Genomic DNA, 23,219 nt, shown 5'->3' on the forward strand with positions numbered 1-23,219 from the left:
GGGCAACCAAACAACCCCGGTCCATGACATATTGGTGTGAGCGGTGGGGATGATAGTTAACCTCCCTGAGAATCGTGACAGCAGGGAAGGGTATAGTAAGGTCGCCTAATTCGGTGGTATTCTGCCACCCACCAGACCATGAGTCGGCGGTTCTCCGAGTGATCAATTGTACTCTAGTCTTTCAAACAATTGAAGCTCTGACCGCCAGGTCGAGCGACGCCAGTGGCATGATCGGGTCATTTGATCATGCTGCTGCTGCTGTCACGGAGAGCATTGGTGGTAAGTGCTCTATGGTAGTGGAGACAAGGACATTGAAGACGGAAGGGGGCATTTTCTGTGTATGGGGTATTTACTGCGTAGGGGTTTTTTAGTGTAAAGCACCCTGGGGGAGATTGACGGTGATAGAGGGATTTAGTGCAATGGGGGGAGGATTTGAGGACACGAGTTTGGGGAGAAAAGAAGGGACAGGTGCAGGCAATACGGGGAACATCTTATTTTAGAGGAGGAAGGGGTGAGATTGGGGTAATGGATGGAGGATGGGTGCGGAGGGGGGGCAAGGGGAAAATGTATGCGGACACAGTATGGGGAGCGAGTGCGATGGCATGGGTGTGGACAGTATGGGAAGTCGTAGAGATTTGTGAGGAGGCTGTATGGAAAGTGAGAGGGTATATGTATGAGGAGTGAGGGGGAAACATGTAAGGAGACTATTGAGGGGAATAGTGTCAGGAGACCGTATAGGTGAAGAAAAGCTTGAGTGGGCACAGAATAGAGACTAAGTAGTGCAGGGGGTAACATGAGGGAACAGTGTAAGGGCACAGCATACCAAGGAGGGGAGTGCAGTGAGGGGGCATAGTTTAGAGACTGGGCCCTATAGGGAGAACTCATTATGAAGAGGGGGCCCAGTATGGAAAGGAGCAGTCTGGAGAACATGTACCATAAGAGGGACAGCGTGAGGATCATATTATGTACAGGGGCTCAGCATAGGGCAAATATTTGATATTTTTATATTGAAACAACACTTCTATCTTTAAAAGGAACCCGTCAGCAGATTTTGCCGCTATAGGATGAGGCCCGCTGTCTTTCATGGCTTATTTACAGCATGCTATAATGTTGTAGATAAGCCCCCGGTCCGACCTGCAAGTGAAAAATAAATTATGTCATACTCACACGGGGGTGGGGGGCGGGCCGGTCTGTTGGGTGTCGCAGGTTCGTGTCTGGCACCTCCCATCTTCTTGCGACGCCGCCCTCTTGCTTGCTTCATGGTCCTCGGCATCGCGCTCCTGCGTAGGTGTACTTACCTGCCCTGTTGAGGGCAGAGTAAAGTTTTGCAGTGTGCAGGTGCTGGGCCTCTCTGACCTTTCCCAGTGCCTGCACACTGCGGCACTTTACTCTGCCCTCAACAGGGCATGGATGCCGGGGAGCGAGGAAGCAGGGCGGCGTCGCAAGATGGGGAGGTGCCGGACCCGGACCACCTCAGGGTGAGTATAATATAACTTATTTTTCTTCACTTGCAGGTCGAACTGGGGGCTTATCTACAGCATTATAGAATTTTGTAGATAAGCCCTGAAAGGCAGTGGCCGCATCTTATAACGGCAAAATCTGCTGATAGGTTCCCTTTAAGGACATCGTATGGAGATGTGCTGCAGAAGTTCAGAGAAGATGAAAGTCTATGGCTATGGAGACAGGCTGTGGAGCAGAAAAGTTATCATGGCGTCAGGAGAAGATGAAGGAGAAAAGAGAACGGCTCCAGAGACAATGTCATCTATCAGATACCTGTATGTAAATGTTTTTGTGATACTAATTCTGTTATTTTTATTTATGTTGGGACTGGGAGCATTAAATGGGTTGTTCAAGTTTGTGAGGCGTTCATTCTATGTGACTGCAGACTTCTGAACTCTTACAGTCGGAGCAATGTCGGACACGTCTAGTCGAAATGTAGCCAGAAGTATATAAATCTCATAATTATGCATGGGAGAATCCTAAAAGTGTGTAGTGCATGCGCTGAGAATTCACAAGCCTGCAGCCACTTATAGTGACTGCAGACTTTCATCTCAAACCTTGACGAGGCATTTAAAGGGCCACTGTCACCCCCTCCAGCCGTTATAAACTAAAAGAGCCACCTTGTGCATCAGTAATGCTGCAGTGTAACAAGGTGGCTCTTTTAGTTTTTGTTTGTTATTCCCACAATAAATGTATTTATAATTTAGCTGAAATACCTATCTTTGTACCTGGAGGCGGGTCTGAAGCCTCCTCTTAGAAGCGCCCAACTGCCGTCAGTCATCTCTTGTGTTGATTTTCGCCGCCCCCTCAGCGCTGTTGTGTGAAATCCGGCCCCTGCACTCTGCTCTTCTGCCTTGCGCAGGCGCATAGGGCATTTGCCGTCCTAGCGCTGGTGCCGGGTTCCGTTCTGCGCCTGTGCGGCCAGCCTGTTACTGAATCCCCGCCCCGCACTGTTATGCATTATGCACAGTGCAGGGCTGGGATTCCTGGGCATGCGCACTGCGCTTGTCAGACGCTCCCCCAGGTCCCCCGCCTTCCAGCGTTGTTCTGTGCGGCTGTTCCAAACGCCGGCAAGGATACCTGTAAAGTCCTGTATATTCCGGCAACGCTGAAAGGCGGGGGACCTGGGGGAGCGTCTGACAAGCGCAGTGCGCATGCCCAAGAATCCCAGCCTCGCACTGTGCATAATGCATAACACAGTGCGGGGCGGGGATTCAGTAACAGGCTGGCCGCACAGGTGCAGAACGGAACCCGGCACCAGCGCTAGGACGGCAAATGCTCTATGCACCTGCGCAAGGCAGAAGAGCAGAGCGCAGGCGCCGGATTTCACACAATAACAGCACTGAGGGGGCGGCGAAAATCAACACAAGAGATGACTGACGGCAGTTGGGCGCTTCTAAGAGGAGGCTTCAGACCCGCCTCCAGGTACAAAGATAGGTATTTCAGCTAAATTATAAATACATTTATTGTGGGAATAACAAACAAAAACGAAAAGAGCCACCTTGTTAGACTGCAGCATTACTGGATGCACAAGGTGGCTCTTTTAGTTTATAATGGCTGGAGGGGGTGACAGTGGCCCTTCAATTATAAAATGAAGCCCTGTAGTCAATCCTTACTGTCAGGATTTAGAAGTCATCAAATGGCCGCTTCCCTCATATGTGATTTTCATACTTACGCTCACATGACAACAAGCTTTTCTTCCTACTTCTCTCAGTTTTTCACTAAGCATATGTGCTTGGGGAGTTGCGGGCACCAAATTGAATTCTTGCCTCGGGTGCCAGTAAACCTAGATACACCTCAGGCTGTGGCAAAAGCTTCTATGCGTTCTTTGCAAACCTGCCTGTGGGGCTACATTGCCCCATGCTCTGAGGGTGAAATTTATCAGCTTTTGTGGGGAATATATGGAAACATGCTCCGGGGGTGGAAATGTGAAAACATGCTCTGTCGGCGAAATTTATCAGCTCCTATGAGGGAAGCTCAAGACTAACATCCTCAATCATCCGAACATCCCACTTAGATCTCCAAGACTTCCCGCGAGCTGCACCACTTCTCTGGAATGCACCAACCAGGACAATTCAATTTATTCCAAATACCCAGAGTTTTAACCATGCCCTTAAAATGCACTTCTTCAGCCTGGCCAATTGCCTCACCTCACCTCATTTATTTACCTATTCCAGCTCTGCCCTTCCAAACTTTTTTCCTAAATATGGTCCCTGGTAGTATTTGCTTACCACCCCTCCATGCACTTAGTATGTGAACTTGTACACATACTGGCTGGTGACCGGTTCATGCATCATTATGTGAATAACCTATATTAACCCCCGGAGGTATTTTCATTTTTGCATTTTCGTTTTTTGCTCCCCTTCTTCCCATAGCCATAACTTTTTTATTTTTCGGTCAAAATGGCCATGTGAGGGCTTGCTTTTTGCAGGACAAGTTGTTCATATCGTGTTCTGGAAAACAGGAAAAATATTCCAAGCGCAGTGAAATTGCAAAAATAAGTGCAATCAACAGTTTTTTGTTTTTTTTACCACGTTAACTAAATGCTAAAACTGACCTGCCATTATGATTCTCCAGGTCATCATGAGTTCATAGACATCAAACATGTCTAGGTTCTAGGTGGTGAAAAAAATTCCAAAGTTTGTTAAAAAAAAATAAAAAAAAATTGCACCATTTCCAGATATCTGTAGTGTCTCCATTTTTAGTGAATTTGGGTTGGGTGAGGGCTTATTTTTTTGCATGCTGAGCTGACGTTTTTATTAATACTATTTTGGTGTAGATACAATCTTTTAGTCGTCTGTTATTGCATTTTAATGCAATGTTGTGGCGACCAAAAAAACTTGACTTTTTTCTCGTTATACTGTTTTAACAATCGGGTTAATTTTTTTTTATATTGATACATCGGGCGATTCTGAACACGGTGATACCAATATGTGATTTTTTTCATTGTTTTAATTTGAATGGGGCGAAAGGGGGGTGATTTGAACTTTTATACATGTTTTTTATATTTTTATAAACTTATTTGTTTTTTTACTTTTAGCATGCTTCAATAGTCTCCATAGGAGACTAGAAGCTGCCATAGTCCAATCAGCTCTGCTATATACAGGCATACAGGATCACATCGCCTGCATATAGCAGAATTCCTCACTTGCTATGAGCACTGGGCAGAATTGCTTATAACAATCTGGCAGAGACCTCTGGTTGTCATGCCGACCCATCGGTCACCCGCGGATGTTACCGGTGGGCGAGATTTCCGGCACGTTTGTCGGAAGCTAAATGCCACTCTTAGAAATTGATAGCAGCATTTAATGGTTAACAGCCGCGGGTGGGTGGCGATTCTGATCGTTGAGTCGCTGATCTATATAAAAGTGCGGGCTCAGGACTGTACAATACAAGCACTTTTTATCATTTACCTTTCGTGTCTCCCCCATTTCCTCAGAGATTGTAAGCTTGTGAGCAGGTGCCTCACTCCTCTTGGTATCTACTGAATTATGGGTTTACTTGGTTATGTCTCTATTGTTTATATAAGTCCACTCTATAGAGTGCTGTGGAATATGTTGATGCTATAACAAGAAAAATTATTAAGCAAATATTGTTTTCTGCATTAATGAGATAGATATTAAATAGTTAAATTTTATCTATTCAATAGTAGCAAAGTAAATGCACCCACAGATTATATCCGGTTCTCATCAGGTTTGTATTGTATTAATTAAATTACAATGTGTAATTTTCTTTAAAGCGAACCTGTCACCCCCAAAATCAAAGATGAGCTAAGCTCACCAGCATCAGGGGCTTATCTACAGCATTCTGTAATGTTGTAGATAAGCCCCCGATGTATCCTGAAAGATGAGAAAAAGAGGTTAGATTATACTCACCTGGGCGGTCCGATCGGCGTCACGGTCCGGTCCTCCCATCTTCATAGGATGACGTCCTCTTCTTGTATTCATGCTGCGGCTCCGGCATACTTTGTCTGCCCTGTTGAGGGTAGAGCAAAGTTCTGCACAGTGCACAGGCGCCGGGACTCTCTGACCTTTCCCAGCGCCAGCGCACTGCAGTACTTTGCTCTGCCCTCAACAGGGCAGACAAAGTATGCCGGAGCCGCAGCATGAATACAAGAAGAGGACGTCATCGTAAGAAGATGGGAGGCCCCGGACCGGACCACGATGCCCACCCACAGCGGGACCGGCCCTGGGTGAGTATAATCTAACCTCTTTTTCTCATCTTTCAGGTTACATCAGGGGCTTATCTACAGAATGCTGTAGATAAGCCCCTGATGCTGGTGGGCTTAGCTCATCTTCGATTTTGGGGGTGACAGGCTCCCTTTAAGCAGCTAATGAGGCAGATATGCATTATTGCAAAAAGTCCTTATAGGAACAGCAAGAGATTTCCCTCACATTACAAATAACTTAATATGGCTTGTACTACAATATATGATTGTACTTCACGCTTGGCAAATGATACATTACATTAAAATGACAGGGTCAGTTCTCTACAGTGACTCTGCACAGCAGCAGTCAGAAGTAGACAACAGCTCTAAGATCCAGCCTCACTTATATGTCAGCAAGCTGTCTCTCCGACTGATACTAGGAGCATATAGAAAAAGATATATTGCTATTACTTTTCATACCTGCAGTTTGATGCAGCTCTTGAATTGAAAGATTGAAGAGGATATAAAAAAAAAAAAAAAGAGTAAAACCGTGTTTCTGAGTAAAATATACCTGGCTGCAAAAACACAGTAAACATAAAGAAACTAACTGGAATATAAGTTGGTATGCATGCAACATGTAAGCGCATGTTCACACGGCGACTAAACAGACAAAACTCAAGATAAAAACAGAATAAGAAATACCTGGCAGTAAATATGGTAAGCCACAATAGCACATGGAAATAATATAGGGTGCTTAGTGAACATAATTTTGATGGAAAAAATGTAAAAGCCATCCCACCATATCAAGGTGACCCTACTTGGGATGGTACTAACCTCTAATATTAAAGCCTTACCATTTTTCAAGTGACGTATGTGTGGATAAAGACTGAGACCCGGCTAGTGGTCAATGCAGCCATGGGGAACTACATGAATGTAATGTCCAGCTCAAAGAAAAGGCAGGCCACATTGAACTGCACATTAAGTTCATGTAGTTCCCCATGTCTGCGTGTCCACTAGTTGCGCTCAGTCCTTCTCAGTCCTCATCCACATATATGTCACTTGACAAATGGTAAGGTTTTAATATTAGAGCTTAGAATCATCCCAAATAGGGTGACCTTGACATGGTAGGGTGGCTTTTACCCTGTGTATTTACTGCAAGGTATTTGCTTATATGCATGCACACCAACTTGCATCCCAGTTCATTTCTTTAGGTTTTTGTTTCATTTTTTTGCACACAGTGCAAATAAAGGTGTGATCTGCCTTTTCTTTGAGCCGGACATTACATTCATGTAGTCCCCCATGGCTGCGTGTTCACTAGCCGGTTCTAAGTCCTTTCTCAGCCCTTATACCGTATTTTACGCTTTGTAAGACGCACTTTATTTCCCCAAAATTTGTGGGGGGAAATGTGGGTGCGTCTAACAAAGAGGATATACCGCTTACCATTACAGGGGGGTGTCCGCCACCGCTACCGCCGCCGCTGCCGGGGTTGTCCGCTGCTTCCCCGGGTGATGCTGGAGGCTCCGATGCTGCGGGGGGCTCTGGCGACATTTTGTGAAAGACCAGAGCCCCCCGGCAGTTCGTCCATGCGTTCCAGTATGACTAATTCCGGGAAAATGGCCGCCGGAATCTCGGGAGATGAGATTTCAGTGCTGAGATCTCATCTCTCGAGATTCCGGCGGCCATTTTCCTGGAGTTAGTTCCAGTATGGCTGACTCCGGGAAAATGGCCGCCGGAATCTCGGGAGATGAGATTTCAGCGCTGAGATCTCATCTCTCGAGATTCCGGCGGCCATTTTCCCAGAGTCAGTCATACAGGAATGCATGGACGAACTGCCGGGGGCTCTGGCCTTTCACAAAATGTCGCCAGAGCCCCCCGCAGCACCGGAGACAGCCCTGCAGCATCGGACACAGCCCTGCAACACAGGAGCCCCCTGCAGACCCCTCATCCCAGCCTGCAGCACAGGAGCCCCCCTGCAGACCCCTCATCCCAGCCTGCAGCACAGGAGCCCCCTGCAGACCCCCTCATCCCAGCCTGCAGCAATGCTCCACTCCTGCCTCCAGCAACGACCCTGGGACCCTGATCCACCACAGCCACAACCCCTGGTAAGTAATAAGACGCATGGATTATAAGACGCCCCACCAATTTATTAAAAAAAGTTTTTTCCTATTTTTCTCCTCAAAATTTGGGGTGCGTCTTATAATCCGGAGCGTCTTACAAAGCGTAAAATACGGTACATATGTTTTGCAAAAACAAAGTTTCTGATATATACTGTTCATGATCTGGACTTGAATCTACCTTTCAGAGGTTTTAATGGTCTTATATATATATATATATTTTTTTTTTGAGTTCTGTCAGTTTGTTGTGAAGTGAAACTTCTCAGACAGCCGCTTTCCCAAATCATTCCTATATGTGAGAGGAAAACCATTTCCAACATATAAAACAATGCACCAAATGGACAGTTTTCTTTTTAAAACATATCACAAATTTCAAATGTTTAAGATGTGTCCTGAGGAATACAAGGAGTTGTCTGAGCACTTAGTAGCACAACTATGTAAGTCACAAAGGATTGCACTCAGAAGGCAGAAGAATTCAATGGAACTCAGGTCGGAGTCTCCATACTCCGTCACCATCAGGCTTTCTATGAAAAGTGCACAGTTTACGCAGGAGTTCACGGAAAACGCAGGACTGTGAGGGGGACAGCTTATCCTCGAACTCCTGGAGCACCTCTTGGGTGGTGGCTTCTCCATCCTGCTGTGCTTGGAATGCTATAAAGTTTCTCATATCTGCTAAGAGGTCATCATGCTCAGTAGGGTGTGCTGCTGTCGTAAGGCAACTTCCTATCTCACTTTCTTCTCTGGAAGGAAGAATTAAATTATTTCTTTCCTTCATACGAGCAAGCAAATTGGATGAAGAGGGGGCAGAACAACTTGAGTCAGAGGCTTTAGACTCTCCATTGAAGTGAGAGGAGGTAACGGTCTTGCACTGTTCTTGTCTAATGGTCTTTATATCCTGAAAAACATCAAAGAAATAGCAGAAAATTAAATACAAACAGGAACATAGGATGTTCATTTTTCAGGATTTTTTTTTACTTAATCTTACAAATTAACTCCATAAAATACAGAATGCCTCACCATTTCACTGTGGTAGTCTGCTCACCTCCTTATATGGTTAACCATAATTAAAGGGAACCTGTCACCCCCAAAATGGAAGTTGAGCTAAGCCCACCGGCATCAGGGGTCTATCTACAGCATTCTGGAATGCTGTAGATAAGACCCCGATGTATCCTGAAAGATGAGAAAAAGAGGTTAGATTATACTTACCTGGGCAGGCGGAAATTTTTTTTCAGCCCCGAGGAAGCGAGGCTGTCATAAGCACGCGAAAAGCGCGTTGGGGTGATCGAGGTCCTCACAGGAGTTGGAAACCAATAATGGGTAATTACTACTAACTTTTGACATGAAAATAGGCTGGTGTATTTAATATAAGCAGAGTAGTATGGTGGGCGGCCCATTGAACGAGCACTGAGCTGTAATATGATAGTCTTCTATGATAGATATCACATTGAGTCGCTACCCTTTATCTGTGTATTGCAATAGCCTGTTTCATTATATTTGGTTATCCTCTGTGGACCTTTGGTCAATTTTACTCACCTGGGTAGTTCACTTAACATGTATTTGATATACAATATCCATTTTTATTATGTATAAATCTTTTGGATGTAATAAATGGTATATTTAGTAAACTCTTGGTTCTCCTCTTTATATAATTTGTGCATGAGTGATTCTAAATAGTTGGATATTTTTATTTTACTGGTATCTCTCTAATAGGTCATTTTTGTGACTAAAAAGTTAAACGTTAATTTTTTTCCTTACATGTTGCATCTGCTGCTGTGAAACACCTGAAGGGTTAATAAACTTCTTGAATGTAGTTTTGAGCACCTTGAGGGGTGCAGTTTTTAGAATGGTGTCACTTTTGGGTATTTTCAGCCATATTAGACCCCTCAAAGTGACTTCAGATGTGAGGTGGTCCCTAAAAAAATTAGTTTTGTAAATTTTGTTGTAAAAATGAGAAATCGATGGTCAAATTTAAACCCCTATAACTTCCTAGCAAAAAAAATGTTGTTTCCAAAATTGTGCTGATGTAAAGTAGACATGTGGGAAATGTTATTTATTAACTATTTTGTGTCACATAACTCTCTGGTTTAACAGAATAAAAATTCTAAATTTGAAAATTGTGAAATTTTCACCAAATTTCCATTTTTTTCACAAATAAACGCAAAAATTATTGACCTAAATTCACCACCACTAACATGAAGCTAAATATGTCACAAAAAAAAACAATCTCAGAATCGCTAGGATCCATTGAGCGTTCTTGAGTTATTACGTCATAAAGGGACACTGGTCAGAATTGCAAAAAATGGCCAGGTCATTAAGGTCAAAATAGGCTGGGTCATGAAGGGGTTAAAGATGATTTTAGGGAATTAGGCTGCAAGCTGAAAGCAAGGACCTCCAACGTGGTATTTTCCTAAATACTGCCTGTACCACGTGCCACGCCAGAGAGGCAACGGGAGATTAGGGAGGTTAATAAGTGGCTCAAGAATTGGTGTAGGAAGGAGGGGTTTGGGTTCCTGCAGAACTGGGCCGACTTCTCAGTTGGCTACAGGCTCTACGCTAGGGATGGGCTGCATCTCAATGGGGAAGGTGCAGCTGTGCTGGGGGAGAAAATGGTTAGAAGGTTGGAGGAGTGTTTAAACTAGGGAATGGGGGGGTAGGGTATCCATTTTATTGGAGGGGAAGATAGGGCAGATAGAGACCTAGGCACAAATAAGGAAGTTGGGGTGGCGGTGGCATGGGGGGTGGGGTTAGATCAGTTAATAATTTAAGAAAGAATAGAGGGACAGAGAGATACATAAAGTGCATGTATACGAATGCCAGAAGCCTCGCCAACAAAATGGAGGAATTAGAATTAATGTTGTTGGAGCATAATTATGACATGGTGGGGATATCTGAAACATGGCTGTATGAGAGCCATGACTGGGCTGTTAACTTACAGGGCTATAGTCTGTTTAGAAATGACTGAACGGATAAGCGAGGGGGAGGTATGTGTCTATATGTAAAATCATCCTTAAAACCCATCCTGCGTGATAATATAGGTGAATTTAATGATAATGTAGAGTCCCTGTGGGTGGAGATAAGGGGAGGGGGAAAAAATAATAAATTACTGATAGGGGTTTGTTATAAATCTCCAAAAATAATGGAAGCAATGGAGAATATCCTCGTAAAGCAAATAGATGAAGCTGCGACTCAATGAGAAGTCATTATTATGGGGGACTTCAACTACCCTGAAATAGATTGGGGAACAGAAACCTGCAGTTCCAGCAAAGGTAATCGGTTTTTGACAACTATGAGAAACAGTTACCTTTCACAACTGGTTCAGGACCCAACAAGAAGGGGGGCACTGCTAGACCTAATATTAACCAACAGGCCAGACCGCACATCAAATACAAGGGTTGGGGGTCACTTGGGGAATAGTGATCACAAAATAATAAGTTTTCATGTATCCTTCAATAAGATGTGTAGTAGAGGGGTGAAAAGGACACTAAACTTCAGGAGGGCAAATTTCCAACGAATGAGAGAGGATCTTGGTGCAATTAACTGGGACGATATCCTGAGACATAAAAATACACAAAGAAAATGGGAGACGTTTATTAGCATCCTGGATAGGACCTGTGCACAGTATATACTGTATGGAAATAAACATACTAGAAATAGGAGGAATCCAATATGGCTAAATAGAGCTGTAAGGGGCGCAAAAAGTGACAAAAAGAAAGCATTTAGAGAATTAAAGGAAGTAGGTAGTGAGGAGGCATTAAATAAATACAGAAAATTAAATAACTTTTGTAAAAAGCAAATCAAGGCAGCAAAAATTGAGACAGAGAGACTCATTGCCAGAGAGAGTAAAAATAATCCCAAAAATATTCTTTAACTACGTAAATAGTAAGAAACTAAAAAATTATAGTGTTGGCCCCCTTAAAAATAGTCTGGGTGAAATGGTGGATGAGGATGGGGAAAAAGCCAATATGCTAAATGACTTTTTTTCAATAGTATTTACAAAAGAAAATTCCATGGCAGACAATATGATCAGTGATAACAAAAATTCCCCATTAAATGTCACCTGCTTAACCCAGCAGGAAGTACGGTGGCGTCTAAAAATCACTAAAATTGACAAATCTCCGGGCCCGGATGGGATACACCCCCGAGTACTGCAGGAATTAAGTACTGTCATTGATAGACCATTATTTTTAATCTTTAAAGACTCCATAATAACAGGGTCTGTACCACAGGACTGGCGTATAGCAAATGTGGTGCCAATATTCAAAAAGGGGATAAAAACTGAACTCGGAAATTATAGGCCAGTAAGTTTAACCTCTACTGTGGGTAAAATCCTGGAAGGCATTCTAAGGGATGCTATACTGGAGTATCTGAAGAGGAATAACCTCATGACCCAATATCAGCACGGGTTTAATAGGGACTGTTCCTGTCAGACAAATCTGATCAGCTTCTATGAAGAGGTAAGTTCCAGACTGGACCAAGGGAACGCAGTGGACATAGTGTATATGGACATTTCCAAAGGTTTTTTACCAGTGTTTCTCAACTCCTGTCCTCAAGACCCCACAACAGTTCATGTTTTCAGGATTTCCTTAGTATTGCACAGGTGATAATTTCATCACCTGCTCAAGCATTAATTCCATCGCCTATGCAATACTAAGGAAATCCTGAAAACATGACCTGTTGTGGGGTCTTGAGGACTGGAGTTGAGAAACACTTTTATACGGTGCCACACAAAAGGTTGATACATAAAATGAGAACAATGGGGATAGGGGAAAATATGTGCAAGTGGATTGAGAGCTGGCTCAGGGATAGGAAACAAAGGATGGTTATTAATGGAGCACACTCGGACTGGGTCGCGGTTAGCAGTGGGATAGCACAGGGGTCAGTATTGGGACCTCTTCTTTTTAACATATTTATTAATGATCTTGTAGGGGGCATTCAGAGCAGAACTTCAATATTTGCAGATGACACCAAACTCTGCAGGGGAATCAATACAGAGGAGGACAATTTTATATTACAGGATGATTTACGTAAACTAGAAGCTTGGGCTGATAAATGGCAAATGAGCTTTAATGGGGATAAATGTAAGGTCATGCACTTGGGCAGAAGTAATAAGATGTATAACTATGTGCTTAATTGTAAAACACTGGGTAAAACCGTCAATGAAAAAGACCTGGGTGTATGGGTGGATGACAAACTCATATTCAGTGGCCAGTGTCAGGCAGCTGCTACAAAAGGCAAATAAAATAATGGGATGCATTAAAAGAGGTATAGATGCTCATGAGGAGAACATAATTTTACCTCTATACAAGTCACTAGATCGACCACACTTAGAATACTGTGTACAGTTCTGGTCTCCGATGTATAAGAAAGAGATAGCTGAACTAGAGCGGGTGCAGAGAAGAGCGACCAAGGTTATTAGAGGACTGGGGGGTCTGCAATACCAAGAAAGGTTATTACACTTGGGGCTGTTTAGTTTGGAAAAAGGAAGGCTAAGGGATGATATTATTTTAATGTATAAATATATGAGGGGACAGTACAAAGACCTTTCTGATGATCTTTTTAATCATAGACCTGAGACAGGGACAAGGGGGCATCCTCTACGTCTGGAGGAAAGAAGGTTTAATCATAATCACAGACGCGGGTTCTTTACTGTAAGAGCAGTGAGACTATGGAACTCTCTGCCGTATGATGTTGTAATGAGTGATTCATTACTAAAAGTTAAGTGGGGACTGGATGACTCTTGAAAAGTACAATGTTACAGGTTATATATACTAGATTCCTTGATAGGGCGTTGATCCAGGGAACTAGTCTGATTGCCGTATGTGGAGTCGGGAAGGAATTTTTTTCCCCAATGTGGAGCTTACTCTTTGCTACATGTTTTTTTTTGCCTTCCTCTGGATCAACATGTTAGGTTAGGCTATGGGTTGAACTAGATGGACTTAAAGTCTTCCTTCAACCTTAATAACTAAGTTACTATGCTACTAAGTATAATAGAAACATATGCACCACTTCTGTATTTTTGACCCACTCCTAGTTTTGGCTTACAAATATTGATGTGAAATACTGACCAAATACTAGTAGTGCGACCGCTAAAAGTGGGGAGATGAGAAGCTTGTACACTACAGAGAAGTTGGAGGTCACTAGAGAGACAGTTTTCTTTCCAATCGAGAGCTAATTTGCATACTTAAATGGGTATTTTCAAGTTACCGTATTAAATTACTTTAATTAGCAAAGGCAAGTCAAAAGAAAACATCTATTCTGTCTTCTATCATGCTCCTGCAATGAGCGCTTTTATCTTACCTAGAGATGAGCGAATTTGCTCGGGTTCCCGCTTATTCGGCAAGCTATAGCGCTTGCCGAATCAGCTGCAGAGGGAACCCGGCTTCCTGGATCGCGCCAGCTGATCAGCGCAGCAGCTGCATGTGTCACAGCTGTGTGACAGTCACGACACATGCATGAAGAACCCAACAAATAGGCTCTCCATGTATGTTGTGTAACTGTCACACAGCTGTGACACATGCAGCTGCGGCGCTGATTGGCCAGCGAGATCCAGGAAGCCAGGCTCCCTCTGCCGCTTATTCGACAAGTGCTATAGCTTGCCGAATAAGAGGGAACCCGAGCAAATGCGCTCATCTCTATTCTTGACCACTACCAGCATGTTCAGTAGTTACATTTCATGGGGGGGAGAGTAACCACTAATATCCCAGCCATCCCTATCCAGCTCATTGATTTCTATACAGCAGTTATCTACTCCCCTGACTCTCTGCTCCTGGAAAGCTGCCCTTATCAGTCCTATGTAAATACAGCGATTACATTGTAGGTTCCAGAACAAAGCACTGATCGCTGAATATGTTACAGCAGAACTCGTGCTAAGCCTTAGGGTATGTGCACATGTTGCGGTTTTTGCTGCGGATCCGCAGCGTTTCTGCAGCTGCGGGTCCGCAGCAGTTTCCCGTGAGTTTACAGTTCAATGTAAACCTATGGGAAACCGAAAACACTGTGCACATGCTGCGGAAAAAAACGCGCGGGAACACAGCGGTTTACAATCCGCAGCATGTCACTTCTTTGTGAGGAATCGCGGCGATTCTGCACACATAGGAATGCATTGATCCGCTTACTTCCTGCATGGGGCTGTGCCCACGATGTGGGAAGTAAGCGGATCATGTGCAGATGGTACCCGGGGTGGAGGAGAGGAGACTCTCCTCCAGGCCCTGGGAACCATATTTGTGTAAAAAAAAAAAAAAAGAATTAAAATAAAAAATGATATACTCACCTCTCAGCGCTGCACGCGGCCATCCAGTCACAGGGTTGCTATGCGAGCAGGGCCTGCGATGACGTCGCGGTCACATGACCGTGACGTCACGAAGGTCCTTCTTGCAGAGCATCTTTGGAACCGGACCGCCGCAAGCAGCGCCGAGGAGATCGGGACGTCAGAGGGTGAGTATAACCATTTTTTTATTATTTTTAACATTACTATTAATGCTGCATATGCAGCATCAATAGTAAAACAAGTGCAGGAGTAAACCCGCAGCGGAAACCGCAAGACAAACCGCGATAAATCTGCAGGGCTAACTGCAGCGGTTTTGCCCTGCAGATTTATCAAATCCGCTGCGGGAGAACCCGCAGAGGACCCCTCCTACGTGTGCACATAGCCTTACAGTTTTACTAATATTACACCTATGCTACTCACTAGAAAGGTCACTCAAGAAGGAGATCCAACCCCAGAAACGAGGAAGTAAGGAGACTGCAGAGCTGTGAGCTGCTCAAGAGAGAAGTTAAAGGGTCATTACATTTCAAGTGATCCAAATATGATTTTTTTTTTACCTGACGTCTATAGATTTTTTTTATTTTTTGTTTTAATAAAGTACAACTTTCGTTAATTACAAATTAAAAGTTTAGAATTTTTTTTCTTCATCAGTTAATTTTTTACAGATTTTTAAAGTTTTGAAAAAGCGCGGATTTTGGCCTGGTATGGCTTTACATTTTTTATCATATCTCGGGCTAGAATTAAAGATAAAGAGGTGGGAGAGGCATCATTTTTCTCAGAACAGTAAAAGCTTTCATTTGATATGTCACAAGACCATGTTTCTCTATATTTTGTTTTGGAGAAATCAAATTCAAAATTTTGATGCGCAATTGTGAAAAAAACGTATGTTTTAAAATTGTGAAAACATGCATGTGCGTTACTTGTGTTCTTGTTTATATTTGTACAGGGATTCAACTTGGGACCTGTCAAATTTATTTATTTATTTTAAGCCTTGAATCATCTGATTTTATGTTTGTGTGAGTTTCTTCCTTTTTTCTTTTCAAATTACAACTTATTGCATTCAACATGTATATGCAACAATAAAGAAAAACAAAAAACAAATACCGAAGTGCCAGAATAAATACATCTAAGGCTACTTTCACACTAGCGTTAACTGCAATCCGCCACAATGGGTCGTTTTGCCAAAAAAACGCATCCTGCAAAAGTGCTTGCAGGATGCGTTTTTTCCCCATAGACTTACATTAAGCGACGTATTGCGACGGATTGACACACGTCGCAACCGTCGTGCGACGGTTGCGCCGTGTTGTGGCGGACCGTCGGGACCAAAAAACGCTACATGTAACGTTTTTTGCTCACGACGGTCCGCTTTTTCCGACCGCGCATGCGCGGCCAGAACTCCGCCCCCACCTCCCCGCACTTCCTCGCACCTCACAATGGGGCAGCGGATGCGCTGGAAAAATGCATCCGCTGCCCCCGTTGTGCGGCGGAGACAACGCTAGCGTCGGGAACCTCGGCCCGACGCACCGCGACGGGCCGAGCCCGGCGCTAGTGTGAAAGTAGCCTTAATCATCATAACAACAACTTGCTCAGCATTTTCAACCTGAATTCATTGAACAAGCCGAAAGATAAAAGGTGCTCATATCCTCAGGTGTGATTTTCTAAATACAGTCTCATCCTAATTATATGTTAAAAACAAGATTAAAAGAACCAATAATTTTACGACCTATTTATTCTTGTAACAATTTTTTGTCTACTATATCACTAAACATGTCATTTACGAAGTGTTTAAGAAGAATAGTTCAGTAGTTAAATCCTAGTTCTATAAAATATGAACTAATCAAACAATTAATAGTAGGTTTTTACACTGGCCTTCTATCATCAATGTGTCCCTTCTAGATGGTGAAATGTGATCTTGTCCATCAGCGCTTACTAGCAATGGCCGTCTCCTTCTGTGTCAGAGTATGTGTGGCCTGTCATGGTGCTCGGCTCCACCTGAGTTATATCTGATTTTTGTAACTTTTACAATGTCTGATTTTCTTGGATACACAAAGGACGGCGCTGGACCAGAAGGTGCAGAAAAGTCAATTCTACTTCTTCATTTTCACAATCTTTGGAGAGTCCAGTAGCCGCCACCAGCGCCGATCATATTCACAGGTCACATCACCAGTTATGCCATCCATTGCTGATCTTGTGCCGCCTTCTACCACTTCATGGACGTCACTGTCTTTATTTCCACTACATGGGATGACAGTCCGGTATTGCCGAGTCCCTGTGATGGGTTCTGCTTCCTGTAACCGATGTTATAACAAACTCTCCTCCTCCCCGTAGTCCTGGTTTGTACAATACATGAACTGGATGTTAAGAATATTTTTCTCCCTCCATTTGAGGAGTTGCCTCGGTGTTAAGATTTGGTGTGAATACGGCCTCTGGAGGCCCGAGCTGCCGGCCTGTCATCTGCTCTGCAGTCACCGTCTACCCCTGGTCATTCTCAGCCCTAACAAAGCTTCTGCTCTGTCCTCTCCTGCTTCTAAGCTGTAACATAATAAAATAATACAGGAATATCTAACAATCATGGATTATTTGGTAAATATGGACCCCACACTTCTACACCACAGGCTGAACAGATCTGAATTTGAGATTTTTGAATTGACACGGTAATATTATATTTTATTTTTTAAAATATGATCCCATAAGGATCCCAGCTTGTATTTTGGTACAGATGTGGCTAGGCGTATAACAGGCACATATGCAGTTTTTGAAATTTTTAAATTAAACTTTTTTTTGGAAATGCGTTTTAAAGTTTTGCGCTTGCGTTCGCATGGGTAAAATATTATCAAAGATATGCTTGTGACATATCTGATGAAAGCCTGTATAGTTCTGAGTAGAATAGTGTTTATTTTGTTTCTCTATCGTTTTTCTAGCCTGAGTTATGGGGAGAAATGTAAAGGCAGGCAACATCGAAATTCGCACTTTTTCCACACTTTGAAAATCAATAAAAAATAAAAAAATCTAGAATTTTTTTTTCCTTCACATTTGGCATTCTCTGACACTCTATTACCAAATAACAAAATCTCAAAGAATTAAAAATATAGTGGTAAAAATCATTGGTTCACTTGACATGGAATGACCCTAAACATAACCCTCTAACTTTCAGAAAGTTGCCTATAAGGGTACATGCAGAACAGTATTTGCTGCTCTTCTGTCACAATTTCTCCACAGTTTCATCACAAAATGGAAGGATTTCCCAGTACCAGCAAAGTGAATGAAATTTTTGAAATCCCATGCACGTTGATTTTTTTTTCTTGCAGAATTGAAGCACTATCAGATCGGTAGCATGTTAATTCTTTCGGGAATTTTGCAGCGTTTTACACCATAGCTGTAGAGAAAGACAAACCGCACATCCAAAAATCATAAAATGATCTATTTTTGCTCTCAGTTCACACAGATTGGGGAAGTTTATTTTTCTAGCTCTAGTGTGACCTGGAGAAACGGGAACTCAGTCTTGCACGATGGGCGCTGTGAGGCACTAGGTCACCCTGCTGGTGCACTAGGGATGCGACAATGGTTGACACACGGAGTCGCACAATTAAGGCTATAAAAGGTTAGGACCCACTGAGAGGTTCGCCATGATGTGGCAATGGGCTTTATAGATAATCAGAATGTTACACTAAGGACCTTATGTTCAGCTTTGTACAATTTTGCCTAGCGGCGACAGATCAATGTATGATTTTTTTATATATGGCACAGATTTTTAACCCATTCAAATGAATAGAGAAATATGCATGAAAATGCATGCAAAAAACGTGTGAAAAGGTGTGTACTTTGCTTTTTTAATGCCAATAGATGCAGAAAAGGTGCAGAAATTTCTGTTGAAAATACTTAATGGGTGCACATACCCTACCCTAAAGACTATGTGCACACGTTGCAGAATCTGCCGCAGATTTTCTGCGCAGACTCCTAAAAATCCACAGGCAAAACGCCCTGCGTTTTACCATGGTTTTATCGCGTTTTTTTGTGCGATTTTCAACAGCGATTTTGCATGTGCGGATTCCTATTATGGAACAGGTGTAAAACGCTGCGGAATCCGCACAAAGAATTGACATGCTGCAGAATAAACAACGCTGCGTTTGTGCGCGTTTTTCCGCAGCATGTGCACTGCGGATTTTGTTTTCCATACGTTTACATGGTACTGTACACCGCATGGAAAACTGCTGAAGATCCGCAGCAAAATCCGCAACGTGTGCACATAGCCTAAGAATCCCTACAGCTAAGATTCCCTACAGCAGCTAAAACGCAGCAAGAAGATCAACACCTTCCAAATTGGGTCAAAGGAATCTCACCAGCCAGTCCATTAGGACAGGTGCAGTATAGCCGATTGTGCATGTGTACCGTAAGGTATCTGGTGATGTGATATCACTGACACCACTCCGTTCAAGATTTTCATGGACCCACTTGAATTGGAGAGTTTGATCCAGGACTACTTTCAAAAACTGACATGTCTGGGGGGTTTTTTTAGGTCACAAAAAACTTGGACATATGAACAGACCCATAGACTATGGGTACACTGAAAACAAGTATGTGAAACATAGATGTCTGAAGGAACCCCAAATCTGAAGCTTATTGCTGTCTGACATTATTAAAATTTACAGCAGCATAATTAGTGACTTCTATACATAAAGATAGGCAAAACTTTTGAGTAAAAGCACATTTTTTTTTTTTTTAGAAATCCCTACACCTTTAGCATTTCAGTAGTCAACAGCCATTCAGCGATATTCACTGCAAACACCACGAGAAATGTATTTTACACGTGCTATTGTCAAAATGTACTTGAAAAGTACTTATTTTAACAATCCGTGCCATGTAAGGGTTGATCTACATTGATCCTTGCAAGGCTCTCCAATTACGGCAATATAAATGCACGTGCATTAGCTGATGAAAGTCGCAAGGAATTCTCCTCCTAGTTCAAGGAGATGCTGAGTGCAAGCATCTTCTTACTGTTACAAATATGTAGGCAAATAAGGTATTCAGTATAAAAAAAAAAAAAAAAAATCAATGGACTCGCTTTCTACAAACACCCAATCCTTAACCAGCTACAAAAGCCAGATTCCCAGAGAGTAAATTCCAGTTACATGACTGATAATACAAGAAGCTTCCATTTATGTGAAGGGATGCAATCACTGGAGTGCAATTAAAAGACATGTAGACATCAATTAGATGCAAATCTTGAGGAAAAAAAAAAAAGGAAAAGATTCCTGGGAGGCAACAATTACTTCCCAGCACAAACCCAGAGATCACTGGCAGTTTGATTTTGAGGCACTTTATCCTGTCACATTAGTTCTTGATCCTTGCCCATAAGAGACCATAGCAACAGGAAGAGGTCAGTGTCTGATGGTCTCTGAGCACCTTACTCTAATCTCCTTGTACAGTTGTGTGAAAAAGTGTTTGTCCCTTCATGATCTCCTATTCTTTTATATGTTTGTAATTAAATGTTTCAGATCACCAAACAAATGTAAATATTAAACAAAGATAACACAAGGAATCACAAAATGCAGTTTTTAAATTAAGGTCTTTATTATTAAGGAAAAAAATTCCACACCTACAGCACCCTGTGTGAAAAAATGATTGCACCCACCCTTAAAATAAACTAAAATTAACTGGTTTATCACATTTTTGGGAAGCTGAGTTCAAAGTGAAGCACCGTATATACTCGAGTATAAGCCGACCCGAGTATAAGCCGACCCCCCTAATTTTGCCACAAAAAACTGGGAAAACTTATTGACTCGAGTATAAGCCTAGGGTGGAAAATGCAGCAGCTATCGGTGAATTTCAAAAATAAAAATAGATGCTCCATACCGTTCATTATGGCCCCATAGCTGTGCCATATAGTGCTCTGCACCATTCATTATTGCCCCATGCCATAGCTGTGCCATATAGTGCTCTGCACCGTTCATAATTGCCCCATAGCTGTGCCATATAGTGCTCTGCACCGTTCATAATTGCCCCATAGCTGTGCCATATAGTGCTCTGCACCGTTCATTATTGCCCATAGCTGTGCCATATAGTGCTCTGCACCGTTCATTATTGCCCATAGATGTGCCATAGAAAGCTGTGCCATAGAAAGCTGTGCTGCTGCAATAAAAATAATAAAAGACATACTCACCTCTCTTGCTTGCAGCTCCTCAGCGTCCCGTCCCGGCGTCTCTCTGCACTGACTGATCAGGCAGAGGGCGGCGCACACACTATATGCGTCATCGCGCCCTCTGACCTGTACAGTCAGTGCAGAGAGACGCCGGGAAGACTGAGCGGCGCCCGGCGTGTGGAACGCGGACAGGTAAATATGTAATACTTACCTTGCTCCCGGCGTCCCGCTCCTTCCCCCGGACAGCTGGTCTTCGGTGCCGCAGCCTCTTCCTCTGTCAGCGGTCACCGTTACCGCTGATTAGAGAAATGAATAGGCGGCTCCGCCCCTATGGGAGTGGAGTCCATATTCATTTCTCTAATGAGCGGTCCCACGTGACCGCTGAACAGGGGAAAAGCTGCGGCACCCGGAGACCGTGGGACGGGCAGGGGGAGCACCAGGAGCCCCGGAAGCAGGTAAGTATGCCTCAGAGCCCTCTCCCCCTCACCCGCCAACCGTGACTCGAGTATAAGCCGAGAGGGGCACTTTCAGCCCAAAAATTTGGGCTGAAAATATCAGCTTATACTAGAGTATATACGGTAGACCAAAATATCCTCAAAAACTAGACATCATGCAACGATCCAAAGAAATTCTGTAGCAAAGTATAAGGTAATTGAGATCTATCAGTCTGGAAAAGGTTATAAATCCATTTCTAAAGCTTTGGGACTCCAACAAACCACAGTGACAGCCATTATCCTCAAATGGCAAAAAATGGAACAGTGGTGAGCCTTCCCAGGAGTGTCTGGCTGACTAAAATTACCCTAAGAGCGCAGTGACAACTCATCCTAGAGTTCAAAAAAGACCCCACAATAACATCCAAAAAACTGAAGGCTACATTTGGCTGAGTTAAGGTCAGTGCTCATGACTCCACCATAACAAAGACTGGGCAAGAATTGCCTACATGGCAAATTTCCAAGACAAAACAGCTGAACAATAAAAACACAAAACGCTTGTCTCAGTTTTGTCAGAAAACATCTTGATGATCCCCAAGCCTAGCTAAGGGTGGCCCAACTAGTTATTAGGTTTAGGGGGCAATCACTTTTTTCACACAGGGCCCTGTACGTGTGGATTTCTTTTTCCCTTATGAATAAAGACCTTCATTTAATCCTTTAGTGACTGTGCCGATTTTGACCTTAATGACCAGGCCAAATTTTACAATTCTGACCATTGTTGCTTTATGAGGTAGTAACGCTGAAATGCTTCAGGCCATGTTCACACTTTGCGGTTTTTACCGCGGATCCGCGGCGATTTTGATGCTGCGGGTCCGCAGCAGTTTCCATAGCGTTTACATTAACATGTAAACCCTATGGAAACCGCAAACCGCTGTGCACATGCTGCGGGAAAAACCGCGCAGAAACGCAGCGGTTTAAAACCCGCAGCATGTCACTTCTTTGTGCAGAATCGCAGCGATTCTGCACCCATAGAAATGCATTGAACCGCTTACTTCCCGCATGGGGCTGTGCACACGTTGCGGGAAGTAAGCGGATAATGTGCGGGTGGTACCCGGGGTGGAGGAGAGGAGACTCTCCTCCAGGCCCTGGGAACCATATATAGTGTAAAAAAAAAAGAATTAAAATAAAAAATGATGTTATACTCACCTCTCAGCGCTGCCCGCGGCCGTCCGGTCTTCGGTTTGCTGTGCGAGCAGGACCTGTGGTGACGTTGCGGTCACATGACCGTGATGACGCCTCGGTCACATGACCGTGACGTCATGAAGGTCCTTCTCGGCACAGCATCTTTGGAACCGGACCGCCGGGTGCAGCACCGAGGAGATCCGGACATCAGAGGGGGTGAGTATAACCAATTTTTATTATTTTTATCATTACTATTGATGCTGCATATTGCTGCATATGCAGCATCAATAGTACAGGAGTAATCCCGCAGCGGAAACCGCGGAACAAACCGCGATAAATCTGCAGGGATAACCGCAGCGGTTTTGCCCTGCAGATTTATCAATTCCGCTGCGGGATAAACCTGCAGAGCACACCGCAAAGTGTGAACATGGCCTCAACGTAC

The 23,219-nt window shown here is 43.5% G+C and overlaps 1 protein-coding gene across 5 annotated transcripts in view; it reads right to left on the bottom strand.

The window, feature by feature from the left end:
• Window positions 1–7,583: 7,583 nt before the first annotated feature.
• ERCC6 (ERCC excision repair 6, chromatin remodeling factor) overlaps window positions 7,584–23,219 on the bottom strand; it is a 179,547-nt gene continuing 163,911 nt past the window's right edge. For 2 of the 5 annotated variants that reach the window (XM_077250754.1, XM_077250753.1), the window contains exon 21: window positions 7,588–8,656. In XM_077250754.1, coding sequence (XP_077106869.1) covers window positions 8,237–8,656 — 420 coding nt within the window. In that variant the 3' untranslated portion in view covers window positions 7,588–8,236. Of the gene's footprint in view, window positions 8,657–23,219 lie in introns of all 5 variants that reach the window. The other 3 variants (XM_077250751.1, XM_077250752.1, XM_077250755.1) reach the window with 3 other exon arrangements.

Source organism: Ranitomeya variabilis, chromosome 4, assembly GCF_051348905.1.
Source record: "Ranitomeya variabilis isolate aRanVar5 chromosome 4, aRanVar5.hap1, whole genome shotgun sequence".
Classification (NCBI taxonomy): Eukaryota; Metazoa; Chordata; class Amphibia; order Anura; family Dendrobatidae; genus Ranitomeya; species Ranitomeya variabilis.